Source organism: Gracilinanus agilis, chromosome 3 (genome assembly GCF_016433145.1).
Source record: "Gracilinanus agilis isolate LMUSP501 chromosome 3, AgileGrace, whole genome shotgun sequence".
Classification (NCBI taxonomy): Eukaryota; Metazoa; Chordata; class Mammalia; order Didelphimorphia; family Didelphidae; genus Gracilinanus; species Gracilinanus agilis.
In genome coordinates, this window is record NC_058132.1 from 341,171,479 (window position 1) to 341,194,854 (window position 23,376).

The 23,376-nt window shown below is 38.7% G+C and overlaps 1 protein-coding gene across 1 annotated transcript in view; it reads right to left on the minus strand.

The window, feature by feature from the left end:
- PDIA5 (protein disulfide isomerase family A member 5) overlaps positions 1 to 23,376 on the minus strand; it is a 205,762-nt gene that overhangs the window by 81,231 nt on the left and 101,155 nt on the right. Inside the window, exons 4-8 of the mRNA XM_044670046.1 lie at positions 22,813 to 22,896; positions 22,559 to 22,604; positions 15,331 to 15,423; positions 13,259 to 13,319; positions 7,811 to 7,878 (exon numbers count right to left, since the gene is read on the minus strand). Of these exons, the coding sequence (XP_044525981.1) occupies positions 7,811 to 7,878; positions 13,259 to 13,319; positions 15,331 to 15,423; positions 22,559 to 22,604; positions 22,813 to 22,896 (352 nt within the window). The remainder of the gene's footprint in view (positions 1 to 7,810; positions 7,879 to 13,258; positions 13,320 to 15,330; positions 15,424 to 22,558; positions 22,605 to 22,812; positions 22,897 to 23,376) is intronic.

Genomic DNA, 23,376 nt, shown 5'->3' on the forward strand with positions numbered 1-23,376 from the left:
GATGAAATCTGCAGATTAGGAAAATTTTGATCAAGTTCTTTTCGAGAACTTTTGCTTCTAGACTGGCAAGAGTCTAGAACCTTCTAAGATCTTTGTATGTTTTATCTGGAAGATGTGCATTGAACAAATTCTGTTGGAAGGGGAATGTACACAGGTTAAAGATCTATACAAAAGAAATTAATGAAGCAGGGTCTTGCAGCACTTAGAGATGAAGGGGCAAATGCTCTGGAAGGGCAGTCCATGAAGCAGAAATAAATTCTGAAAATGCTTCAATCAGTACTTTATAGAAACACTGGAATAGGAAAAACAGATACACCCTGGAGCATAGATCATCAGTAAAACAAGGGAAACCCTACAGAGGAAAGGGGGTAATTAAATATTGCTTTTGCCAACAAGCAATGCAGGAACATGGAAGTGAAAGAGGGAGAGAGGATTAACAGATCCTAAATATCCAAATATTGGTACAATGAGATGGCCACTCTGGTTTCAACTTAATATCATTTTTTCTTAAACTCTTACTGTCTATCTTAGAATCAATACTGTGTTTTGATTCCAAAGCAGAAGAGCAGTAAGGGCTAGGCAATGTGGATTAAATGACTTGGCCAGAGTATATGATTCCAGATTTGAACCAGGACCTCCCATCTCTAAGCCTGGCTCTCAACCCAATGAGCCACCCAACTGCCCCTTTATTAATGACATCTTGAAGTTTGATATGCTCCAGAAGATTTACAGAAAAGCAAAAGTGAATATAAGACCAACTATCCAGAAGGGATCAAAACTAAGGGGCCAAGTAAGGCAAAAAAGGTCAGATAGTCACTGGATATGAGAACAGACTAAACTGAGACCTTGTCATAAAAGAGCTAAGAGGTCTGGGATTTGGGGACATTTTAAAGAATACATACTGATATCTAAGGTCAAATATAAAAAGTAGGTCAGGAATCCAGGGTAATGGTTTAAAAATTAGGACAGATATAGAGGAAGGAGGTAATAAGAAGTAGACCAGCAGGATCAGAAACTGAAAAATGAGCTTACACAAGTCAGGAACCAATTCATGGACACTGGTTTTTTTAAATGGGGGAAGGGTACAAAAAAATCAAGCCATTCCCCAATTGATAAATGGGCAAGGGACATGAATAGGCAATTTTCAGATAAATAAATAAAAACTATCAATAAGAACATGAAAAAGTGTTCTAAATCTCTTATAATTAGAGAAATGCAAATCAAAACAACTCTGAGGTACCACCTCACACCTAGCAGATTGGCTAACATGACAGCAAAGGAAAGTAATAACTGTTGGAGAGGACATAGCAAAATTGGGACACCAATGCATTGTTGGTGGAGTTGTGAATTGATCCAACCATTCTGGAAGGCAAATTGGAACTATGCACAAAGGGCTTTAAAAGACTGCCTGCTCTTTGATCCAGTCATACCACTGCTGGGTTTGTACCCCAAAAAGATAATAAGGAAAAAGACTTGTATAAAAATATAGCCTCGCTCTTTGTGGAGGCAAAAAATTGGAAAATGAGGGTATGCCCTTCAATTGGGGAATGACTGAATAAATTGTGGTATCTGTTGGTGATGGAATACTATTGTGCTGAAAGGAATAAGTAAGTGGAGGATTTCCATGTGAACTGGAAGGACCTCCAGGAATTGATGCAGAGTGAAAGGAGCAAAACCAGGAGAACATTGTACACAGAGACAGATACACTGTGACACAATGGAATGTAATGGACTTCACTACTAGCAGCAATGCAATGATTCAGGATAATTCTGAGGGAATTATAAGAAAGAACACTATCCACATCCAGAGAAAGAACTGTGGGAGTAGAAACACAGAAGAAAAGAAACTGCTTGATCACATGGTTTGATGGGGATATGATTGGGGATGTAGACTTTAAAAGATCATTCTATTGTAAATATGAATAATATGGAAATAGGTCTTGATCAATGACACATGTAAAACCCAGTGGAATTGCTCATTGGCTACAGGAGGGGGGTAGGAAGCAGGAAGGGAAAGAACATGAATCTTGTAACCATGGAAAAATATTTTAAATTGACTAATAAACTTTTTTTAAAAGCGGGGAAGGGGAGATCAGAGATAAGGAAATTGAGTAATAAGGAACAGGAACAAGGGGCACCTATCAATGCAAGATGACTGTCCAAACGAAACATGCCACTTGATAAACCTAAAAATACAGAGACTAACACACACACGTGCACGCGCACACACACACACACACACACACACACACACACACACACACAGGCATGGTCACTGTGGGAATCTGTTTTGTGGAATGTGTATATTTGTGATGAATGCTTTCTTTTGTTTAAGGGGGGCATTGGTTTGCAGTGAGGGGGATAGGACAGATTTTATGGGAACATAAAAATAAATGAATATATTTTTAAAAGTGACCTTCCTGGAACATGCCTATAATTTAGGAAATAGCTGAACAAGTTGTGGCATTTGAGTGTGATGGAATACTACTGGCTATAAGAAATGATGTGTAGGTTGATTTCAGAAAAACCTGGAAAGACTTCATGAACTGATGAAGAAAGAAGAACCAGTAGAATATTTTATTTAATAAAAGCAATATTATAATGATGATCAACTGTGAAAGACTTAGATTCTCTGATCAAGCCAATGATCCAAAATAATTCTGAAGGACCCTTGAAAAATGCTTTCCACCCCTAGAGAAAGAACTGATGAACTCTGAGGGTAGACTGAAGCAGACTTTTTAAACTTTTCCCCCTTATTTTGTTTTCATGTGTTTTCTTTTATAATATTGCTATCGTGGAAATGTTTTGCACGATTTCACATGTATAATTGATATCATATTACTTGCCTTCTCAGTGGGTAGTCAGGAAATGAAGAGGCAGAGGGAATTTGGATCTCAAAATTTTTTTAAAAGGCAAATATAAAAATAAAAACCAAAGTAGGCAAAAAAAAGCATCCCTCATGATTCCTGGCCATTATGTCACAGGTTGTCATTGAGGCTTGGGCTTTCTAACTAGGGCTTCTTGCTTTCCCTGGCCCACCCAATCTCATAGCTTATCTGTTATCTTCCTATTCTTGAAACAAACACATAGTCCTTGGGGATCTTAGTGCAAACAAAAACAAGGAAGCTATAAAAATTTTAAATTTTCAAAGTCTTCCAGTATTCCTTAACCAACATTCTTATCTTTATTCTTCAGAGCACCCCTTGTATTTCTTTTAATTTAGGTAGTGCCCCTGGTTCCTTTTCTTGTAGATAGGTTGCTTTCAATGGCTCTCCCATCTGCCTTCTCTTTTTACTTAGTCTCTGTGATAAGCACAGTACCTGGGATATTGTAAACTCTTCATCATGTTCACTGATTGACTGAGTGAAAGACAAAAGTCCTAAGAAAATGATGTTAATAGTCAGTCTCTAGGTATACAAAGAATTACACTTCAATTTCTGTTCAAGCATCCATTTCTTCACAACATTAGGGTGTTGTTATTTCACTCTAGAAGCTAAAGCTAGGAGACATGGAGCACATGAGTTATGCCATTAGAGAGGCTGTTATAAATACCAGGAGAATGTAAGCTAAGAGCTGCTCCCTCTCTTCTGGGCTGCTAGAAACTCTAGAAGATTCCATTAAGATGAGGATGGTAGGGGGCAGCTGGGTAGCTCAGTGGATTGAGAGCCAGGCCTAGAGACGGGAGGTCCTAGGTTCAAATCCGGCCTCAGACACTTCCCAGCTGTGTGACTCTGGGCAAGTCACTTGACCCCCATTGCCTACCCTTACCACTCTTCAACCTATAAGTCAATACACAGAAGTTAAGGGTTTAAAATAAAAAAAAAAATTACATTAAAAAAAAAAAAAGATGAGGATGGTGTTGGAAGCCAGGGAATGAGTTCCAAGCAGATTGGGTCTGCAGATTTAAGGGTGGAAAGGAGGTATGGGGGCAGGGAAAGGGCAAAGAGAGGGAAGGAATGTCCTGTGGGCCACCTGTTAAAACCAGGGGCAGCTTTTAGACAATTTGCTAAAGTCAGAGGCAAATTAATCAGTCACCTACTGTACTTCCTACTAAGGGAGGTGTGTGCTCAGGCCTGAGTGTGCAAGAAGACTCACTTGAATAGAGGAGAAAAATGAAGAGGTGACATGCAGTTCAGTTACTAAGAAGAAACAAGTCATGGAAGAACAGTTATAGCTGCAACCTTCTAGAGGCAAGAAGAGAGAGAAAAGAATCGAAGAGAGGTACAAATTCTGTAGTAATAAGAAATATCCTTTGAGAACTACTAAAAATCAAAGCTATTTGAGAGAAAATAACAGTAGAGTTCTTTAAAGGCACCATAAGTGTAAGCAGTACAACATACAATAGCAACATCATCCAGGTTCAACCAAAGAATTTGCTCTGCCTGAAGATTCTGTTAGAAGCAACTTCAATAGGTACCCCTTCTAAATCAGATCTCTGGGACACATTTCTTACCAAATAGCCTCTAGAACATCAACTGCTTTAGAGAATTTCAGTGCATTTTCATGTACAAGTGAAGAAATAACATGAGAGGTTTGACTAAAACAGCAAGAGCTCTAACCAACCCATCTCTAGAATCCCATTATTTAAAGGCAGAAATCTGAGTGAAGGAAATTCTGCTGCTGTCTGACTAGATTACAAAACAGTTACAGAATACAGAACACCTTCAGATGGCCCATCTTGTAATGCAGCCTGGGATTCTGCCAAACATATTACTCTTTTAAAATGACAGCAATACAAGAGAGTTTCTGACTATTCTTGCTTTGATTCTTCCATCTTTTGTAGCATGTGAAAGACTAATCTACTTTCTGAAATACTCAAATCAAATTAAGAAATAACCTACCATAGGAAAGAGTAGAAGTTTGTCTTAATTAAGACAAGGCTGTGGTTTTCATGAGTACTTGAAGATGACTTTTAAAAAATCAAAAGGGATAGAAACTGTTACTAAGTTTATCTAATATTCCACTTAGGAAATGTTGGATGTGATGAGTTGCTGATTTGGTTGATTGGGGGGGGGGGGAATGCCTGGGAGTAGATCCTCTTTTTTTATGGCTTTTTCTGAATATACGTGCTTACTATAGCTAATATTATGAAGAACATTAAGCCCAGAGAATAAAACTACTTTTTTTGGTTTGTTATTTAGGTTGATGACTCCACCTCCTTTGTTCTCAAGTAAGAGTGATTTTCACAAGCCAGAAAAACAAAATCAGAAAAACTGAAATGCCCAGTTCCTTAAAACTTAGCTGCATATAGGTTCATTTGTAATGAAAGTTTAACAATATTTTAAAAATTAAGTAACAATCTGTGAGAATGTGGGCGAGTAATCTATTTCCCGTGGACTATTTTCTCATAAGTAAAATGAAAAGATTGGACTAAAAGATTACTAAAGTCCCTCCAACCCTAAAAGCTAAGACATTTCATATTCAAAAGGTTCTCATAAAAGAGAGAATGATTAGTTGTTCTTAATTTATACCGAGGCAAAGTGAGAGGAAACAGGCTTAAATATAAGTAGGAAAGATATAAAGAACTTCACCAACCAAAGAGATAAATTCTTAGAATGGCCTGCCAAAGTTGTGGTCTCATTTTCTTCCTCCCAGATGTAGGCCTTCCTCAAAGTTTAGTTCGTGGCCCTATTTTTCTTCTTTTATTGCTCTGTTCAAGAGACCTCATTCTTTCTCACAACTCTGGTTAACATGTCCATGCTGATATCTCCCAAATGAACATTTCTAGTCCTGAGTTTTCATCCAAACCAGTCTTATATTTCAACCAAATATCCCACATATTCCTCAAACTCAACTCACCCCAAATAGTACTTTTCCACCCTACAACAGTCAATCCCTCTTCCTGATGCTTATTATTTTAAAAATATTTAAATATTTCTTCATCATTCTCTCAGTCATCCAGATTAAAAACCTCAGTAATGCCTTACTTCTCCCCTTTCTTTCACCCCTAACACCAGTCTCTGAGTCCCACTAATTTTTAAAAATATCCCTTGGATCCATCCCTTTTTCCCATTTTTATTGTCACCACTCTAATTCAAATTCTTTCAACTTTCTTCTTGAACTAGTACAACCACTACTTAACTGAACTGTCTATCTTCAGTCTTACCCTCTAATCCAAGTTTTAGGAAGACTAAACTTCTTAAGACCCTCCACAACATGGACTAATTTTATCCTCCACTACACTCCTATGTCTACTCCATGCTCCAGGCCAAAATAATTTATTCCTTCTTCACTAAACAGATTCCATGATTAGGGTTCATGCTTCTTATCTAACATCATTTCCTTTAGGCCAGTGATGGGCAAACTTTTTAAAGAATGGGCCAAAGGAAAGGAAATACTCATCTCTCAGTTTGTTTCTTTTTCTTTTCTTTTTTTTTTTTTTTAAAACCCTTAACTTCTGTGTATTGGCTCCTAGGTGGAAGAGTGGTAAGGGTGGGCAATGGGGGTCAAGTAACTTGCCCAGGGTCACACAGCTGGGAAGTGTCTGAGGCCGGATTTGAACCTAGGACCTCCTGTCTCTAGGCCTGGCTTTCAATCCACTGAGCTACCCAGCTGCCCCCATGTCAGTTTGTTTCTAAGGCAACTCTTTCGAAGTTTCATTGTATTGTATCCTACTCATTGTATTCATCTGATTAGGAATAATGTAGTGAGGATGGATAGAACCTTTCAGGGGGCTGCATCTGGCCCAATGGCCATAGTTTGCTCATCACTGCTTTAGGTAGATCAGGATCATATTTTAAACCTTCTCCCTATTCCTCAAACTCTCAACCATAGTCCTCGATCCACACTTTAAAAAGATGGCTAAGTCTATTATAATGAAAAGCCCAAGGCCCCTTAACATGAGCTTTCTTTTACTATCAAACTTTTGCGAGAAGTACCTTACACTTGATGCCTCTAGTTCCCTTCTATTCGTTTTCTCCTTAACACGCTGCAATCTGTTTTTGCCAACACCACTCTACCAAAAGTCAACAACGACCTAATTTTCAAATCTAATGGATTTTTCTCAGTCCTCATTCTGACTGATCTCTATGCAGAAAGATGACATTGTTGTCCGCTCCCTCCCTTCTGGAAATTCTCTCTTTCTTTGGCTTTAGATATCACATTTTCTTGTTTTCATTCCCATTTCTTTGATAGTTCCTTCTTTACTGAGTCTAAGGCTATTAAATATTATTAAGATGAAGGTACACCAAAGTTTTTATATTGACCCCCTTCCTCTTTTCTATTATTTTCCCCCTGATTATCTCATTTATTCCTACAACTTCAACTATCCTATTTATGCAGATGACTTCATGCTCCTGACCTTAGACTGTGTTGCCCTATCCCTTCTATTGTCTTCAATTCTCTGACCACTTGTTTGAAATATTGGAATGTTCTTTTTATTGACTTTCCCTCCTCAACTGTGTCATCATTATCTTTCTGGTTTCCTACTGCTGGGTGGTCTCCTGAACTGATTATATACTATCTGTATTTTCCCTACTACTTGCTCATCTATTACCCATTTGGGGACAGCAGGGGACTCTCTCAATCCCACTCTAGGTTATATAGCCAGCCTGCTGCTGACTCTCCAGAATGCCTTTTCTTTGCAGAACTGAGAGACCTCTCACATCACATAACACATTTAGCATTGCATTACACTAAGTGTACATAGGGCATTCTCTTTTAGTGAGCAGATATAGCAGCTTTAGGATCTAAGTCAATGTTTCTATTTTCTAAAATGTCTCTTCCCACCATTTCTGTTCATACACTAGCCCCTCCCCTAATCTTCAGTAAGACTTGTCCTCTTGTGCCCAGCAAATAGCATGTCACTTACGTGGGTGCCTTTTAGCTCTGTGGCTGCCTGCTGGAAAGATGGCATCATCCGCTTACACATGGCACACCCTGCATAACAATCAAGAGAAAAGTCAGGTATGATTATCTGTGATGTGGAGTCATCATCTTCAACCTTTTCTTCCCACCCTACACAATAATAAGATCACAGTTTTAGGAGCTTAGATGTTTAGACAATATTTAAATAAGATATTTAGATACATCACCTAATTCAACTCTCTGCATTTTATCAATAAGGAAACCAAAAACCAGAGATTGATTCGCTCAAGATCACACAAGCCACTGAATGGATAGGTGGATGGAATATTCTTTTATTAAGCTCCTATTCTCTGCCAGAACGAGACCCAGTTCTTCATAATTTTTATCTTATTTGAACCTCACAGCAACCCTGTGAAGCAGTTATTATTATCCCCATCACTAGAAAATTAATCCACAAAGTCTTGGCAAAGTCTCTACTATGTGCCCAGAACCATGCTAGCTAGACAATATTATCCAGAGCTATAATGATATATTTGAACTACCCAGGAGGAAACTCTTTAACAATTCAGATTATTAACTTCTCTGCATTTTAGTATCAGAGTCGCCAAGGGCAATGAGAGGTCCAGTGATTTGTCTAGGGTCATACAGCTAATATGTGCCAAGAGGTGGCCATTACAGGTAGGTAACAACAGTAAATAGAGTGCCAAGCCTGGAGCTGGGAAGACCTGAATTCAAATCTACCTCAGATTCCTAGCTGTGTGACCCTGGACAAATCACTTAATCCCAGTTCTTAGCTCTTATTGCTCTTCTTCATTAGAATTGATACAAAAGAGAAAGGGTCAAAAAAAAAAAAAAAAAAAAAGAGGTGGGCCTTAAACTCAACTCTTCCTGACCATGAAGCCAGCTCTCTTTCCATTATGTCATGCTATCAGACAAAAGAATATTCCTTGCCTTCAAGTTACTTACAATCTTGTTGGGTTAATAAAACCAACACTCATTAAACAAATGTTAAATGTTAAATTGTTTGCTACTAATTATATGTGTAATTGATATTCATTGACTCAGTCTTATGTGTTTGGAAAACAATGCACTACAACACTAAATTATATTGGCTGATTTTAATTCTGTGCCAGGCTCCCTAAACTTTTCAGTCCATTCGCTGCCCAATGACCAGCTCAGTAAATACATACTAACATCACTATAAGCTTAAGTGTAATGTCATTAGGAAGGAAAACATGCCATTAAAAACCAAATAGTGTATTCTGGAACAACAGATATTAAGATTATTTCTACCACTGCTCTCCATCATTAACAGGTGTAATTTTTAAAAATAATAAAGAGTGGGCCCACAAAGGGATTGGCCTTTAGAGCATGGTACAAAGAACACAGAACTGGGTATCAGAATTCCAGAATTTATTCCTGGCTCCTCAGTCTGGAAGAATCTGAGAATTACAGATCTAAAATTAATTTGCTGTGTGACTGGTTATGTCCCTTGACTTTTCTTCTCTCTTTTGTAAAGTTGTGAAAGCTGGACTAAATGATCTCTAAGACTCTTTCCCAATATGGTTGAAAAATAAAAACGGACATCAAAAGACCTTGCTGGAGATGGAGGGAATTTTTTATTAAGTTCCTATTATAGAGGGAATGGGATTTGTTATATGGTTGTATACTGGGGTTTTATGATGTCCTTTGCCAGATAAAGTCATAGATGGAGCCGATTCTTCTTTTGGGAAAGTTGGAACTCAAAGTCTATTTAATGTTATACTATATTGTCAGGAGTGTGGAAAAGTTGCCACCTTTATTTCAACTCAGCCTCAGGAAATTCACAGAGTACCCAAATCTCAGACATCACATGTATAGTAAAAATCACAGAGGTCATTTTGACATCATTTAAACTCCCCCTGTCCTTCAATCATATTAAGTGTTCTGCAATGATTATGCAAAAGAAGAGACAATTCCCTTTGCAGACACAGGCAGTTCCTAAAGGCCCAGATTGCTTGCTAATTTAACAGATGCTGTGCTGAAACAGGTTTTGAGAAGTGTCTGATAGCTTCAGAAGCCGAAGAAGAAGCCATGCGAAGTGTCAAACAGCAGATTCCCATCTCCAGGCACTACTGTGGGACAAAGGGGCCATGTGTCAGCACTGCCAGTGCTGCCAAGGCCTGCTTCAGGCTAATGTCTCAGCAGGAAGTGAGTGGGATAAGGAAAATGGGAAATTTCCTCATCTTGGAGTACATCCTAGAGAGGAGGGTGGAAATTCTCAAATACTCAGAAGCTAAACACTATTGTAGACGATGCTGAGCTCAAAGTGAAAAGATCTGGGCTCAAGTGGCCCTTTGTGGGACCTCATGCAAGGCATTCAAGTTCTTAGTGCCCTAAAGTCCCTCTCTCTAAGGTGCAAAGCAGCTACTGTTCTGAAGTAATAAGGGGTTTCTTCACCTAAAATGCCCTACTAGGAATGATGCTTGATATGGTTCATATGGTCATTCCTCCTCCTTCTCTCTCTACCACTTCCTGAACTGGCACGTAAAGCCAGACAGACTAGGAGAGGTGGAAACAAAGGCTACAACATCTCCATTCCACAAGAGGTCTTAAAAATGCTTGTTGGCTGATTGGTAACTATTCACTCATCCATGAGGGAAAAGAATGTTAGGATTAACTGGGGAACCTGTCCACCAAAGAGATCCATAAAGGTGAAAAGGGGGAAAGTAGAAAACGCCCCTGAGCTCAGTCGGTTTCACATTCTCTAGGGAAATAAACCTGCAATGGAATATCAGTGAACTTTCCTGAGAAGGGATTATTTGGCTGAGGTTCAAAGAGTGTCCTAAACCCTTCCCTATCTGTATTAGAAATAAGAATAGTGGAGACCTGTAGAAGGAATAATTTAAACAATGTGGGTGATTAGGGAAGTTTGGTTGGGAATTATTTGATCACTAGCAGATTTTTCCCACCATTTGAAGAGAATAGAGACTATAAAGGTAAGATGCAGCTCGGCTCCCACCAGAAGAATAAAAGAATGTTTTTGGTGCCAGGCTCTCAAAGAGACAGTTGCTAAAAATCACCCCTAAAGGGACTGTGGGTGGGTTTATAAGGATGGGAGAAAAGAGGAATAGCATCTTCTCTTTTATCATATCGCTGAACCCTCTGCCATCTTGCCTATCCTCCTGTCAGAAAAATTCAGGAGGTGATTCCCAGAGAGCATGTCTGTAATCCAGACTGCATCAGCCCAATTTAATGTATTTCAGAACATTATTACCTCCCTCCCAATCTCCCCATCAGGCATCAGGAGCACCTCCACTTATTAGGGAACAAGACATATCCAGTTCAAACTTACACTAAATTATATCTGGCTACTTCCTCAGAATACCCTACCTGTACCCCAGGCTCTGAATCACCAACCCAAAGGGATTACATAAAGAGAAGTCATTGCCACCAAGTGAGAAGGAAGATGGACAGATGGGCTCTCAGGAAGGTAATCTGTGACAGAGAGAGAAATAAGTTGAAGAGAACTTAGAAGATCAAGGATATTAAAAAAGAAAACACAGCAAATCATCCAAAGAGTATTTAGTACTTCTCAAAAAATAGCAGTTGATAAAGCCTTCCAAACTAAGTTAGCTTAGAAAGCAGAAAAGGGTTCCTTTAGGAAATAGAGAGGCTGGAATGGAAGATTTATTATAGGTGTTCCAAGACCAAAGCCTTGAAGAGTTCTAGGGAAGTGTGGTAGAGTAGAAAGAGCACTGAATTTAGAATCAAAGGTTCAAATACCAGTTCTGCTAACTTACTCTATGTGACCATGGGCAAGTCACTTATTGTCCCCAGGCATCATTTTTCTTCACTACAAAATGAAAGTGTTGGACTAGATGATCTCCAGAATCTATCTGACTTCTAGATCCCATGACTTATGACTCAATACAAGCTAAACAAAAAGCCAAAAAATAAATAGAACCTCTGAGATAGTCTTGTGGAGCTATAAGCATAAGGTCAGAGCACAAGAGAAGAAAGGCCTGCCCAAAGCCACAAACAGGGCAGGGTAGGGCTGGTGGCAGCAACAAGAGATGGTCTTGGGAGTCAATCTGCCTTCAGGAGCCATCTCAGGCACCAATCAGGAATAGTAGCCAGGCTCCTACAGACAAAGTAAGGTTCAAGGGTCCATGAGAGATATTAATGATTATATGCACAAAGAATAAAGGCTGTATACAAGGGAAAAGGACAGATTCTGTTCCAATAAGGCTCCAGGGAAGAATCTGGCTTTAAAGGAATGAAGAGAAATAGGGCAATGGTAATCTGCATGTGTTCCAATTCATATCCCAACACTCAAACACTCCCATCTTCTCAAATATGTGCCCCCATATTAATGCATACACACATACACATGCATATACCCTTTTGATATCTTTCTAAAATCTCAAGTTTCATAAAATGTTAGGGTTATAAGGGATTAACCAATCACTTTATGGGCAAGGAAACAGGCTGCGGAGAAGCCTCGTGGTTTAGCCAAGGTTGCTCAGGTGATAAGTGGCAGAGCCAGGCCTGGTTTCCTGCCTGGTCTTAGAGCCCCATGATCTTTTTTTTTTTTTTTTAAATTTAAACCCTTATATTCCATCTTAGAATCAATATTATGTATTGGTTCCAAGGCAGAAGAGTGGTAAGGGCTAGGCCATGGGGGTCAAGTGACTTGTCCAGTGTCACATAGCAAGGAAGTATTTGAGGCCAGATTTGAACTCAGGACCTCCCATCTCCAGGCCTGGCTCTCAATCCACTAAGTCACCTAGCTGCCCCTGAGCTCCATGTTCTTTATGCTCCACCACACTGAATTCCACTTCAGATAAAGGGAAGGCATCCATGGCATGCTCTCACTTTCTTCTTGGTCACTCAGTGACATAGATTTAAGTAACAAAACAATGAGGCATCCAAGAGTATCCACCCCATGTTGTAAGCACAAGGAAGGAAGTAACTAACTGTAGTGATCCAAAATAAAAACAGTCTTTTAGAATGTGAAAAAAAGCAGGATCATCAGGAAGAAGAAACTTTCATGTGTGGCTTCAGAGTTTCTGAATGGAAAGAATGGCAATGAGGAGGGAAACAAAATTAGGGAACAACCGTGTATTTTCAGGCATGCAAAGAAGATCTGGGACTAAAGGAAAACTCAGGTATATGGAAAAGAAGGCGCTACAGATGTGGAGGGGAAAAGGTGAGGGAGAGCAGAATGAAGACAGAATACACAATGAGCTCTGGGTTCTGCAAGAGGGAGAACTGTATACTAAGAGGGGAACAGCCAAAAGGAAAAATGAAGACAAATGAAGATAGGGAAGTGAGAACCAAGATACTAAAGTTAATCCTCTGGGATAATGACAAATGTCTGGAAAGAGACTACTCCCCACCCCTAGATCTTAGGGGGTAAAAGGAACCAAAGATCAACCAAGACCCCTGAACCAGGTCTCTGGTCACTCACAAGGGGCATAGAACATCATCAGAAGAGGTTTGTCATCTTTCTTCACAATCCGTCTGAATTCCTGAGAGGAAAAAACAGAAGTGTATGTAAATAAAAACAAAGGAGAGAACAGGTATAGCAGTATTCATAAAAAGGAGAGTGAAACTTTAAAAAATCTTACCCAAGTTAACATGCATACAAAGTGAAAACATGTTAGCATCCATGCTATAAAACCTGAATGGGTTCTTATATAAGCCTATATTTCCATGAAAGATCATAGATATATGCATATTTCTGAGATATCAGATAACTTCTAAATAGTTTTGCTAAAGGATTGGGGAACCACTGTGGATGATCCAAAACACAGGACAATCAAGACATTAGACATGCTTGGTTTAGAGATGCACACTACACAGATTCAGAATGTCAGATTCTTCCATTTTTGTCTCATTTTGTAGATAAGAAAACTTCAGACTCAGGGGAGTCAGACAACTTCTCCATGATCTCTCAGCTAGAAACAGTGTCCTGAGGCCCCTTCAATGTTCTTGACCTTTCTGGATAGCAGAAATATCTCCCCAATTGTGTTCAGAAAAACAAGAAAATGAGGGCATATTTCTAAATTTATACCATCTGACAATGAGGAAAGAGAGCCCACAAGTGTGTTCACAAGAAGGGGAAATCTCTGAGGGCTGAAACTTTGGACATAATCAAGTAGCTGGAAGTTAACTGTCCAGTTGTTTAGGCTCTCACATTCCCCCAAGGCTAAATTCACTTTAGAATACTGCTTTTGTGAAAGAAGAGCATCTTGGGACATTAGAAAAAGAACACTGAAGGAAAATATCAAAGCAACAGAAACAATGAAAAACTTTTTTAAAAATTCAAGCCTCAAAATAGGTATTTGAGAGTGTTTGGACAAAGGGATTAAGGTTAGGGATAGCTGGGAAGACCATGACTTATATTCACACAGGGAAGAGAGAAAAGCAGGTAAGGGGATGATTTACAAAAAGGGGGCCTGTTGAACATCGTAGGGAAAGCTCCAAACCCTGAAAGAGACCAATATCCTTAGTCCTTTGTCTCTACCAATTTCTGAGAGTAGGTATCCAGCAGCTAAGTGGGCCAAGGAAACAAAAATGAATAAGGACTTTCCCTTACACCTCTTCTATCACAGAGGCACTCACCATAAATGGGTGAATGGGACTGACGTGACATCAGGGTATGTACTATGCCTCAAAATTGTTTTTCTGTCTACTTGCTGATGCTTGAAATTTCTTTAACAATGAAAATGTCTTTTATCTCATAATTAAAGGTTCGAAATGCAAATAACCTGATACAACTCACAAAGAAGAAAAGAAAGTCATTCTAAAGCATGAACCAGTCAATAAAATAAGTATGCAATAGTGCTATTTTGATAGGAATTGGGGCATAAAAGAAAAAAGAGGGCACTGGAGTCATAAAATATGGGAAAATCAAGGATAGAAAATGTGCAGAAGCAGAGCTGGCTAGACACCTGCTTCACAACTTTGCTAAGGCACAGTACCATTTATCTCCAACTGGGCACCAAATTGAAGCTATGAGCAGACAGTTTTGTCCCATGTAATTTGATTAAAAAAAAAAAAAAAGATTCCAACTTAAATACATGCCAACATTGCCTCAAATGATATTTGTAGTGTTTAGTTTAAAAACAAACAAAAAATTATGACCAACTTTGCCAAAAAGAAGCTTTGTTCATAGAAGCTTTATTACTTACGGTTTTATTGACCTCATCTACAACTCATCTGTATAAAATTACTATTATTTGCAAACAAGCTAGAAAGACAGAGATGGCAGGCAGCCTGTCATTTACCCTCTATCACTTAAATTTCAGAAAATGAAATAAGTACAAAAGATACCCCTCAACCTCCCCACAACAGAACCCAGGAGGCCAACTCCCTGAGAGGAAAGTGTAAACAATCTGAAATGCTACATTTCAGTTTTCTGAATTTCCTGTTTGTTCTGTTTATTTTCTTCAAGTAACTTGCAACAGTCTGGACTCAATTCTGGAAGTAAATTCCAACATAAATAAGAATTCATTTGGTTTGGGGAAATTCAAATACCTTTTCACTGTCAATATGGACAACATCTTTTGCTTCAGGATCTTCTTCCCAAAGTGGAGCCCCTTCTGGATCCTTCAGAAAGGCCACAATGGACTAAAACAGAAAAAAACAAAAAACAAAAAACATTTTATCTGAGATATGACAGAGACCCGGGGTGCCCTGCTCTTTTCCCTTGTACATGTCAGGGTTTCCTAAAGCTTATCACCTATATGGTCTCATGACTAACACAACTGTATAGCAAAGATCAAATGTTTTCTGTCTTTTAAAAAAGAAGGACCCACTAGTATCCATTGCTTTCTTTCCCTCCCTCGACTCTCAAAAAGGCCTTTCACTAACTTAAATAGGCCTTTCACTAACTCTGGTCAAATTGATCCATGTGTAGGTTGTGTCTACACAAATAAGGCAATTTGTTTAGACAGTTCAAACCAGAAAGACACATTTATACCTCAATTACAAAATCTTATCTCCTCAAAGATGCCTCCCCTAATTGGAAGAGAGATGACAACTTACTCCCACTCTACCCTGTCTAAACAGCAAAGTCCCATGACTCCTTCCCACTCACTGTGTCACTGAGACTGCCTATATATAACATAATTATATAATCTTAACAGATTGTTACCTGTTTAGTATTTATATTAGCCTCATGTTAATTAATGTATATTCTCCTCTCCATGTCTGCCTGCATCAATGTCTCCAACTGGGAACTCCCTGAAGAAAGAGTTTATGTCTGCATCATTTTTTCTCTACAGTACTTAACACCTTATCACCTGCAGAAAGGTTTACGGTAATACAGAATTGTTAAATCACTTAATCTCTCAGGCCTTCAGTTTTCCGTTTATATCTGTTTATAAAAAATTTGGCAGTGTTGGGACTGGATGATCTTTAAGATCCCTTCCAACTCCAAATAAAATCTCTACTCCAAAGATGGATGCTTAATGAAAAAGGATTTGGCGGATTTTATTATTTCAGTAATTGTCTTAACTTTTTAGTTTCATCTGAAGGGTGCACTCAGGAAACGGACACGATCAATCCCCTGTTGACTCCTGGAGTACTGCACAGTTCAAGGATCACCAGTTCCCCAATGGAAGCCTCTCCAACCTTCCCCCTAGTTTCCATTAAGTATCTTAATGAAGTAATAAAGGAGACAGTAAGCAACTGTATGAGGACTACATTTATTACAACTGCTCCAGTATTTCTGAAGCAACAACTCAAAAGTTGCATCATCAGACTACTGAGTAAGGCCATCTTGTGTTAAATCTCTAGTGAACAGGGAGGCTAGTTTTAGACATCCTCTGAGTTTCTGTACTCACTGTCACTTATAGGCTGAGCTAGCAATAAAAATGCTTGATGCTAGTTGATAGCTCAGCCAGTCAATGACAGTGGAGCAAAGAGGAGGGAAAGGAAGTTGCAAATATAATAATTATTTATGGGTTCTCTTAATATGTCTGCTTTCAGCACTGGTCCACTAGCATCGATGGCACAAAGAGTCAGAAATAGCCATTCCCTTTCTTTTGAAGAACCTTAAGAAGGCATAGTGAGCAGGATCTGACAGAAGCAGCAAATACAAAAGGGTGTTAAACGTCACCTCAACCCCTATCCCTCAAAGCCAGGGGAGGAAAGATGTCAAACTCTGTGTTAAACAAGATACAATTCTCAGCTTTCCCTGATATGCTCAAGCAAGTGCCTTCTATTTCTAAGGACACCTTTTCAGCAAGCTTCAGTGAGCAGAATGACAGTCTTGGGGCAGAAGGGGATGACAAGAGAGAATCCTTCAAATGGGATTACACTCTTAGTTCTTATCCACTTAGTAAATTCCTGGAGAGGGCCTTAGGGAGACTTGTCTCATTTTGAAAATCTGTTATCTGGAAACAGCTGTTATGGAAAAATAGGAAGGAGGGCCAAGAATTAGAAGGACTTAATTCATTCAATTTCCTCATCCAGCCAAAAAAAGAAGAGCTGTGAAGTACCTGCTGGCATCAGAAGAGAAGAATCAACCTTTCTTTCCACAGCAGTCAAAAAGATTATTTCCTGGTCAGTTACCAAACCTTTTATCATGGAGTAGGAGACATTGGATCGATCCCTCCCAAATGCCTCATATGCTTATAGCCAAAGACAAGCCATGAGGGTCTTGTGGGTCCCTTCTCATTTTTGCCATCCAGGAAATATCCCAGCAAGTACTTGGCTCCTGGGAATATTTCCCCCTACTGATAATGTAGCCTTGCCTCACAGCCATGAGTCAGGAACACATGTGGCTGAAGGAATTGGCATCTTTTAGCTGAAAAAATTAAACACAATCTTTTGAATTTCAAGGCAAATTCTTGTTTAGATGAAGTTGAATGATCTTCTGGGTATCTTGGTGAGAGGTGGGGTAAATTCAGATGGGGAAAAAAGAAGGAAAAACAATAATTTCCCAGGTGCTCACAGTGTGGGCTATGGTCAAGACTTCACAATATAGCAACTATTTTATGTTCACAGAATTAGTGCTGGAAGGGGCTTCTTGAGTCATTTAGACCAAACCATTAATTTTGCAGATGGGAAAACTGAGGCCCAATAAGCTGATTTGCCCAAAGTCCAACAGGCAGTACGCAGCAGAAAAGAAATTTGAATGCGTGTTCTCTGGGCTCTAAGCTACCAGGTAAGGATTCAAAGCAACCCTGCACTGTGCAGTTTTTGCTCTTTGGCTTCACTGTTATCTGTTCTTAAAAGCTTGTCTCTAGAACAGTAGAAAGGGAGAAAGGCCCTGTGAACATATCAGGAATGCAAGATATACTTTTGTATTGTACACAGAGAGTAAATGCTTAATCGGATTGTCACCCAGCCAAAGATTATGACAGATGTTCATAAAGTCTACCTAATTATGTTATACACATGAAAGACAACGTAGCTTCTCAGAAAAAAAATATATTTAAATGCATAAAATAAAATACATAGGATTGCAAATTATTGATGTTGTTCATTCAGGTTTGACTTTTTATGATCCCATAAAGGGTTTTCCTGGTAAAGAAACAGGAGTGGTTTGCCATTTCCTTCTCCACTTCATTTACTGATGAGGAATTGAGGCAAATAAGGTTAAGTGACTTGCCTAGGGTCACATGGCTAGTGAGTGTCAGAGGCTGGATTTGAACTCAGGTCTTCCTGACTTCAGGCCCAGCACTTTACCATTGAGCCACCCTTACAGGATTACAAAGGAAACCAATTATATTGAACTATAGTTGCCAATTTTTAAAAAAATCAATCTTAGATACCATGCTAAGAAGTCCTACATTAGTGGCACTATATCCTAAAGACACTACTGACCTTTATGTAATTTAAGACCTCTGTAAAAAATAATCAGAACCTTCATGATATAATAGGCATAAGTTTAAAAGTAGGTGTATAAGCAGGCTAGGAAAAGCCTTAGCTGGAGGTCATGGACATTCTGAATGGAATGCAGGGGAAGGAGGAAGTGGCTTGTGCCTGAGAGAGACTCCATTGGGGTTGGGACAAAACTGTTGCTGACCCTGGGAGATCTCAGAGCTAGGAGAGTTGTATCCAGATTCCCTGGGATCCTGGAGAGTGGTGAAGGCTTATAGCAGAGGACATCAGACCTGCAGAGCAGCACTGAGTAGGGAGTGGTTTGTGATCTGGTGGACAGCATTGCAAACTTCCTCTCCCTATCTGGATACCTTGGATCATCTGTTCTGGTGGAGTTGACTCCTGGCATCCTGAAACCATCCCTGGATTAGCTGTGAGATCCCAAGTAAAGCCATTCTCAGGTCCTTAGCTAAGCTGACCAAACCTATCTGGAACCAGGTTGGGAGGAACTTTCCCCTTGTGGTTCCAGGACTGCTTTCTTTGGGTCCTGTCTTGCTTAGATCTTAAAAGAGTGTAGTTAAGTCCTTTTCCCTTGACCCTGTGGTTTGCCCTTGGTCTGTTAGTGTAGAAAAACCCTATTCCCATCCTTTACCTTAGTTTGTCCCTGATTAAAATGTGTTATTAAACTCTTGCTTTTACTTATCAGCTTCCATAGGCTCTGTCTTGTTGATGCTGGGTGGCAGTTGGAGGCCAACAGCCATTTCTGTTACAAACATCCAAAGAGCCATTATAACCCAGTCTTCCTACTTGTTGGGCCCCTTCCTGTCATTCCTGTCTCCCACACCTGGACCCATATTTACTGCTTAAGGCACCTTTCCCTGGTTTCTCCCTTAACAATGATAACAAATATCTGAAACATACCCTGTCCAGTGATTAGTAAGTGGCTGAGCAAATTAGAATGAAATAGAATGAAAGGATGAAGAATTCAGAAAACATGGAAAGATGTGCATGAAGAAATATTAACTGAATGAAGCAAGTGGGACCAAAAGAACAATCTATACAATGATTATGACAATGTGAATCAACATCAACTTTGGTCAGATTCAACAGTCAGGGTACTGTACTACACTGTCAAAGTTAAAGAGTGCATTCCTCCTTTCTATTAACAATCAATAAACTAACTTTATTTGGCTAAGATAACTGTAGGGGAAATTGTGAGTATTTATTTGGAAACACCTGTTGCTAATATAAAATATATCAAATTAAAAAATGAAAAAGTTTTAAAATGTAGCATAAAAAAGAAAAATAGCTTCTTCATGAAAAACCTCACTTAAAATACAGCTTGGTTTAGAAAAATAACTGCTGCTTAAATTGTCTCATATGGACATTTTTAAAGCTGAGAAGGGGAAGCTAAGAGAGGAGTAACATGGCGAATTATATGTCCCAGAGTTAGGTGATTATGAGCCAGAAGGCAGACGGATCCATATTTTCTTCATGATTAGTTCTACCTTCACTAGGCAAAACAAAGTCATGAGAAACTTGGCAAAAGAGGGAAAGAGGTTGGACTAGGTTAGTTCTAGACTGTAATTTACACTTCAGTCTGAACAGGGTTGCAAGGAAAATTCTGCTGTACTAATATTTGAGTATGAATCACTCTGGAAGACCTCAGATAGGAAAGAAATGGTGGGAGCTGGTTTTTAACAGTTAATTTTTTTTCTTTAAATCATTTTTTGACATTCAAAAAATTTTTTTGAGTTCCAAATTTTCTCCCTACCTCCAGCCCCTCTTCCACCCACTGAAAAGGCGGTAAGCAATATGATGTCAATTATATGTGTGAAACCATGCAAAACGTTTCCATATTAGCCATGTCATTAAAAAAACAAGAAAAATAAAGTCAGAAAATTATACTTCAATTTACACTCAGATTCCTCACTTCTCTCTCTGGAGGTGGATAGCATTTTTAATCATTTAACCATTAGTTCTTCAGAATTATCTCAGATCTTTGTATTGATCAGAGTAGTAAAGTCTTTCACAGTTTATCACTAAACAATATTGCTGTTAGTGGGTATAATGTTCTCCTGGTTCAACTCACTTTGCTTTGCATCAGACCATGGAAGTCTTTCCAGGTTTTTTCTGAGAGCACCCTGCTCATCCTTTCTTATAGCACAATAGTATTCTCTCACTATCATATGTGCAAACTGTTTAGTCATTCCCAAATTGAAGGGCATTTTCTTGATTTCCAATTCTTTCCTGCTACAAAAAGAACAGCCATAAATGTTTTTGTACATATATATCCTTTTCCTTCTTTTTTTTCTTCTGTTGTGTTTGAGATTTAGAAAGCACATGACATATTGTGTTAATTGTAGCTTTTAAAAAACAAACAAAACCCTTACTTTCCATCTTAGAATCAATATGCTGTATCTATTCCAAGGGAGAGCAGTAAGAGCTAGGCAACAGGGCTAAGTGATTTGACCAGGGTCACACAGCTAGGAAGTATCTAAGGCCAAATTTGAGCCCAGGACCTCCCATTTCTAGACCTGGCTCTCTACCCACTGAGACACTTAGCTGTCTCCTAATTCTAGCTTCTTAAGTTATCTCAATGTTAATTATAAAACACTTATAATATATAATTATAAACAATTTTATATTTTATTTATCACCAGATTCATGGACTGGCCACTAATTGGTTTCTCTGCCATCACTTCCTCCCTCTTCTATGCATTCTTCAAAAATAGTCTAACCCATTATTTCCCATGCTCAAACTCCCAATCTCCAGGTTATTGTTTAAAGCCATCCACTATATGACCAGGACTGTTATTTCCATCTTTACTTCATGGGACTTGCATGTAGGCATTCTGAATGCCATTGATCAAATAGAACTACTAGTTGTTCTCTGGAGCCTTCCATCTTCTGCTTCTGGGTTTTTACACAGGGCATCCCCAAAGCTAGACTTGTAGTCCTTCCTGTTCTCTCTGAATCTCAGAATCTTTATCTTCCTAGAAGTTTCAACTAAGTGCCATCTTCCTAACTCCCAGCCAAAGTGTGTGATTCAAGAAGGAGGCTTGTCTTTCCACACAATCAGCCAGTATAGTCTACTTGATTGTTTCAGCATTTGATGCAGGAGAGAATATATGATCTGATCATCATCAGTCCTCAATGCAATTGCAGATCAGACATATGTGCTAAATGGCTTATTTAGGGCAAATAATCAGAATTGGTTGAATAGAAAATCCTCTGGTTCTTCCATGAGATAAAAGAATGGTTGTGGGTATCATAGAATTAGAGGAGATCCCAGCTTAGTTATAGTAGAAAATGAGAACATTTCAGTTTAGAAGAGACTCTGAAGCTTAGTCTATGTCACAAACAAAAACAATTAGAAAAAGAAAACAGGGTTTGGAAAGAAGGTAAAAATGAAGAACTGAGCTGAACAGAAATATTCGAATAAAAAGATCAGGACTGGTATGTGGATTAGATATCATTGCTTTTCTAAATTAGAATAGTCAACATATTGATAGCTCCTGACCTGTACATAGTTTGTACCTGCTCTCAAGATCACGGGCCTGAAGTATACTGCTGTTGTCATTACAAAAGGGAGGCCTTCAAGGATACAAAGAAAACTCTCCATCCACTGTGTAACAACACTGCTATAATGTCACTATTGCACTATATAACTGTGGATTAATTCAGCATTTTTTCTGTATTCTTATTTATTCTAATTTTTAAAAAATAAATATATAATTATATATCTGCATGTATATGTGTGTATGTATATATGCACATATATGATATTCTAAGATGCCTAAAAAAGAAAGACCTTTTAAATGATTCAAAAAATTGTAGAATTTGCCCTGCTTCCTTTCAGAAAGAAAACTACCAAATACTTAGTAGCAATTCAGACTCCCACCATGACTAAAAATCAAAGAATTTGGTTTACCTTAAATGTCACAGCACGATTATATTCAGTGTGAAACACACCATCCCTGTCAAACAGAGAAAGAAAAAAGTGTTGAGACTTAAAGAACGGCTGGGAGGGGACACACATCTTCATTCTTTTTATCCCAGGCAGTCAGCTAGTTAAAAACTCCATCTGAAATAACAACATTCTAGTTGGTTCACTCTCAGTAATGATGAAGGTCTTATATAGCTATTCAAAAATCACAAGGGCTCCACATCCCCCCTCACACTCACTTGTAGTGAAATAATTCCACTCTTTTGTCTTTTGTGCTTGGGTCAACTTTCATCTTCTTGCACAGTTTCCGACTCTCTGCATCACTGCAAAATACAAAGATTGAAGATCATTGATTACCTGAATTCCTCATGATAGTTTGGGCAGATAAGCCTTTTGGAATTTACTAATGAGAGAATGGGTGGAATGGTGGTACAGACAAACATTAGCTAATACATCATATATGAACAACATTTACTGAGTATCTTCTATGAATAAATCATAGAACTGAGGTGATGTGAACAATTAAAAAAAATAACCAGTCCCTGTCCAAAGGCAACTTATAATCTTTTAGGGGAGACAAAGCATAAATATATTGCAGCACATGATTAAAAGACAAATGGGGGATATGAACAATCAGCTTTTGGAATTCTGGCAAAGGATCACTGCAGGGTAGTTGGCATCACAGAGGAACTTGAATTCAACCTTGACAAATGGATATGATTGAGAAGGGGATGGAAGAGGATCAAATGTAAGGAAAAAGTTGAACAGGCATATGAGATGGAGAAATATACAAGCCATGTGGG